At 35.5% G+C, this 4,815-nt stretch overlaps 1 protein-coding gene across 1 annotated transcript; it reads right to left on the bottom strand.

The window, feature by feature from the left end:
- Positions 1 to 1,840: 1,840 nt before the first annotated feature.
- On the bottom strand, positions 1,841 to 4,555 carry LOC123204148 (NAC domain-containing protein 71-like). Its single transcript, XM_044620725.1, has 7 exons — positions 4,246 to 4,555; positions 3,891 to 4,165; positions 3,427 to 3,558; positions 3,247 to 3,327; positions 3,084 to 3,161; positions 2,896 to 2,973; positions 1,841 to 2,618 (listed from the first exon to the last, which is right to left on the bottom strand). Exons 1-7 carry the CDS (start codon positions 4,388 to 4,390, stop codon positions 2,394 to 2,396), a joined length of 1,014 nt encoding a protein of 337 aa, XP_044476660.1. The 5' UTR covers positions 4,391 to 4,555; the 3' UTR covers positions 1,841 to 2,393.
- Between the last annotated feature and the right edge of the window lie 260 nt (positions 4,556 to 4,815).

The following is a 4,815-nucleotide window of genomic DNA, read 5'->3' as shown; positions in this document are numbered from 1 at the left end:
CAAAATATTTTTTTTAATCAGGCGCGTAAGTGAACCAGTACAATATTTTTTTTGCTGAGATTTGCACATTAGAAAGAAAAAGACAAAAACCCATGTGAATCTCTGATTTATTACAAAGAAAAGCACAAAAAACCAGTAGATGCACCATAAAAATTAGGGATGGGATTCCAAGGAAAGAATTTGCTCTGCGAAAAGGAGAGCATTACTTTTATACACAACACACATGTCTACTTCCTTGGCAAGTAATCATAATTTTCAGACAATCTGATTTGAGTGCATCTGGCTCCCCTTCTCATAGAAGTTCCTTCTTTTTTCTTTTTTTAACAAGAAAAGATTTTTTGAGTTGGATCATGTTTTTGAGGCTAAACCAATAAAACCCCAAGTCTAACGATTTGCCGCATAACTATTACATCAAATTCATCAAGAATTTAATCTTAATATATTACCAATGAATATTTAAAGCCTTTCACTTGGGATTCTACATTTTTTGCTATTTAAGCTAGTCCTTGGATTTTGCTTTGTTTTTACTGTTCTTCTCTTTTGCCCATCTGTTTTTTAAGTTGATACCGACCTTCAAACTGAAGTATTTGAGTGGAACTGGAAGATCAAGTAATGAGTTTATCATGTTTTCATAATATGATGAATTTCTTGGCAAGGTTATTATAGGTGTCAAATGATTACATTAAAATGAGATTATCATTGGAGTTTAGGGTTTTATGTAACATAAATTGGCTCTGGGAATAAAATATAACATCTTGACAATGGCTAATCAAACAAGAAAGGTACAGATGGTTTCATATTAGGTTTGTTCCTGATATGAGCAGAGCAACATTCATTGAAGTAAATACATCAAAATTCCAGGAAAGATTCCATTATGAAGTTTTTGTACATATAAATAGCATTCCCCTCAAACAAGCTCCAAGTCTCCAGAACCTGGCCTTACTACTACACAGAAATACAAGCTGAGGAGTAAAAAGGATCACAAAAGATGTAACCATTATACTCAACAAGTACATATCTCAGAATACAGTAAAACATTCTAACAATGTGTTAGGAACCCAACTCTTATTCAATCAAAACACAAAAAACATAGTAAAGTAAAACGATTACATTAACTAAAACATTACAAAGATAAACCAAACAATTCGAGGAGTTCGGGACCTCTCATTTTCCAGCCGTTCGAGACGCCGGAGAACTCCCTAAACCAGCCAAGAATGGCTGCTCTCAAACCAAAACCCTAATATTTTTCTTCTCTTTCTCTTTTAAAACTCAAAACATACATTTATAATAAAAATAGACTATTGGATTGATGACAAGTGTCTCAATCCTAACATTTTCCTCCCCTTCAAAATCATTTTGTCCTCAAGATGAGGTTTTTTTTTTTTCAGCTGTCTTTGTCTTTCAAAGCTGTTTCCCGACCACTGTTTTTACCTTTTTAAATTTTTTTTTCATTTACAGCTGTCTCTTTTTTTTCTCTCTCCTGTTGCTTTTTCACCCCTTTTTATTATCTTTCCAACGCCCCACATCTTCTCTTTTTCTCTTTCCAAAGCTTCTGCCTTCTTTTTTGCTTTTCGTATAAGTCAACCACATTTCTCTTTCTCTATTTCCAATAAACCAACCCCTGGCCCTCACCTTTTTTCTATTTTTTTATTTTTTTCTCTCTCCTTTCTCTTTCTTTCTCCTTGTCTTTTTCTTCTTCTTCGTCCTTCTTTCTTCTTCCTTTTGCTTTCTCTGCGTTTGCCTATGTAATTTTTTTTTTCATACCCTTGTCGACGTTCCCTTTTCATCCTCCTTCTTTCTCTGTCTTCATTTTCTTCTTCTTCTCTTTTTTTTTTTTTTGACACTTTTCCAGCATGTAACCACCGACTCATTTCTCTCATTCTTCTTCAAGTCAGCCTCCTCCGTAAATATTTTCAGGCAGCTCTTTACTTTTCCGGCCATCATCTATTTTCTCCGCTAGATCGAATGCTCTGATACTATTTGTTAGGAACCCAGCTCTTATTCAATTAAAACACAAAAAACATAGTAAAGTAAAACTATTACATTAACTAAAACATTACAAAGATAAACCAAACAATTCGAGTTCGGGACCTCTCATTTTCCAACCTTTCGAGGCGTTGGAGACCTCTCTAAATCAGCTAAGAATGGCTGCCCTTAAACCAAAACCCTAATATTTTTCTTCTCTTCCTCTTTTAAAACTCAAAACATACATTTATAATAAAAATAGACCATTGGATTGATGACAAGTATCTCAATCCTAAAATGATGATAGAATTTTAGAGTAATAATATTCCCCTATGGAATTTCAATGTGGTATAAAGTCCACTAGTGTCTTGCTGATGGTTTCAATGTCTCCGCAAAAAGGAAAAATGTCCAGTTATTTCACTTGGATGTCAATTCTCCAAGTCCAATAGTGAAATTGCATCTCCAAAATCAGCATGAAACTGAAAATCCTGCATATTACAGTCTTCCCAAAACCCAGTTGAGTATGTGGAGGAATTGAATCCCTGGTATTGGTCTGGATTAGTTGGCAACTGTGGTGCAGGGAGAGGGCTTTGATTTAACCAACAAGAGCTATTGGTTGAATAAAGTTCAGCTAGTAGTTGAGGGTCTACCTGCTGTAAGAATCATAGATGGACAAACATTAGAGCTGTGAATATGTTTTGGAATAAAACTACTTTGTACAAACGAATTAGATAAACTTATTCATATAACTTGAAGTGAAAGTTTGTAATTAAGTAATATGATTGTTTACTTTTTCTCTTACTTAAAACTCATCCAATCAATTGTTATCACATTTGGTTGTATAAATAAGTTTATACAATTTGTTCATATATGTAATATTACCCGTATGTTTTTCATGTCTCATATCTATAAGTATAAAGTTTTCCCTACCATTGGGTAAGTAATTTCTGCAAAAAGATTCATCTGGTCAGGAACAAAATTGTTATCCAATAGCGGTCGGGATTCTACCTGTAATAAGAATAAAAAAAAAATAAGCAAAAATAATGTGAACATATATGTTTTTCCTTGTATATCCATCTATATAAACTGAGACTGAAAACTGCCATATTTTTCCTCACCAATGAGTTAGTACTTTCTCGAAACAAACTTCCTGGATCCCTCACCAAATTGGCAGTTTGCAGTGGTTGAGGTTCCACCTGAAACAAGAATCATAAAGAAACAAAAACAAGTATTAGTTTTGTGAACTGGGAATTATCCATAAGCAAGGCAAGCTTTTCTCACTCCTGAAAAAGAAATTTCTGTAATATTCTCTCCAGAATTATAACTCAAACGGTGACTTGATGATGGCTGCTGCGACTCAACCTGGATCAAGAACCATAGATAAAGAAGGATTAATTCTTGGCATGTTTCTCCTGCAGTATGTATAACACTGATATGGACATAAGACATGCTGGATCTCACCTCTATATGAGGACATTCTGTAACTTGGCTTATACAATCAGAAGACAAACAGTCACTTGGTTGGCCATCATCAGGAGTTGAAACGCCAGACTTGTTTGATTTTTTTTCTATGAAACAGAGAACAAAATCCTTCTACAGAAACAAAAAAACTCAAAGGTTAAAACTTACATAAAATTCATTGTGTATGCTGTCTAAAAGCTATGATATCCATGCCATAAAAAATTTTCTGATACTTCTTGCCATGATTCCAGGAGAAAACAAAGAAAAGTCACTTCAGCAATGGAATTGCACGAAGAATTGTAGTTGAAGTTCAGAGCAAAGATCAAAATTTCTATATAATTTCACAGGAAATCGCTAGGATTGCAGCAAGTATGATTAATGCAGCCTTTCAGTAATTTCAGTTATACAGAACATTTATACTCAACAAATGAAGGAATACGTAAAGAAAGAACAAGCTAATACACCTGGTAACGCGGGTCTTTCTCATCCTTAACATAGAATTCATGCATAACCCAGTCAGTCTTGACTTCCTTGGAAGAACCACCGAGTCTGTAAAAAACCAAGTTCTTTTTGCTGCCGATGACTTGCCCTCTTTTATTCTTGACAGCACAACCTCTCCCAGTTATTTTCCAATAACCTCCAGGGGTTCGTCGGTTGGCACGTTTACTCTTCGCATACTTATAATAAGGCTGACAGAAAAAGTACCATCCTTGTTCATCGGAGTCACTTTCAGAGAGCCCTGTATCATATTTAAATTTCCCATCAGTCATCAGAAACAATTGAAGATAAAGTTGAGAGCTTGAAGAAACTCCCACTTACCACGCAAGTCAGAAGGGTCGAACTCGTAGATATCAACTTCATTAACCTCGGGGTCAGAGAAATCCGGGTGAATCCTCTTCTCCTCCAGAAGACTGATGATTTTCATATCAAAAAAGTAACACATGAGCCCCACAAGACAGCCCATATCTGATCGATCAGCCCAATATAAAATAAGCAGAAGTAGTAACAGAAAGAGCAAGAAGAAGCTATAGGCGGCTTGACTGGAAGAAGAAGAAGAATTTGGCTTGCTTGAGAGGAAGAGGCTGCTGAAGTGAGAAGGAAATCCGTATCGATCACATTTTTTATATTGGCACACGCGGTACTGTAGAGGGAGAGTAAGTATTGCGTATGAACACGTCGAGGATCTTCAAACAAATAATACTGTATGCCTGTTACTGTATAATAAATGAAAAAAGGGTGACAGTGTACGGAAACCTACCTTTGCAAGTTTTCTGGGCTAAATAGACCCCAAAGCTCCCATCATTTATCGGTCAAAGCTTTTTCTCCTTCAGCTAAGTCTTAGCAGTCTCCCATATTCAATGCTGTAGAAGAGTGTCCACAAATAATCGC

The sequence above is a fragment of the Mangifera indica genome, chromosome 20 (genome assembly GCF_011075055.1).
Source record: "Mangifera indica cultivar Alphonso chromosome 20, CATAS_Mindica_2.1, whole genome shotgun sequence".
NCBI lineage: Eukaryota > Viridiplantae > Streptophyta > Magnoliopsida > Sapindales > Anacardiaceae > Mangifera > Mangifera indica.
Note: the sequence above shows the minus strand (reverse complement) of the source record. Positions and strands in the feature narration are given on the sequence as shown.

Excerpts from the sequence above, each read along its gene's own strand:
- LOC123204148 (XM_044620725.1), bottom strand. The coding sequence starts at position 4,390 with ATGGGCTGTCTTGTGGGGCTCATGTGTTACTTTTTTGATATGAAAATC. Across the intron at positions 4,166-4,245 it reads CGACCCTTCTGACTTGCGTG|GGCTCTCTGAAAGTGACTCC; the intron begins GTAAGTGGGAGT and ends AATATGATACAG. Across the intron at positions 2,974-3,083 it reads GAGAAAGTACTAACTCATTG|GTAGAATCCCGACCGCTATT; the intron begins GTGAGGAAAAAT and ends TTCTTATTACAG.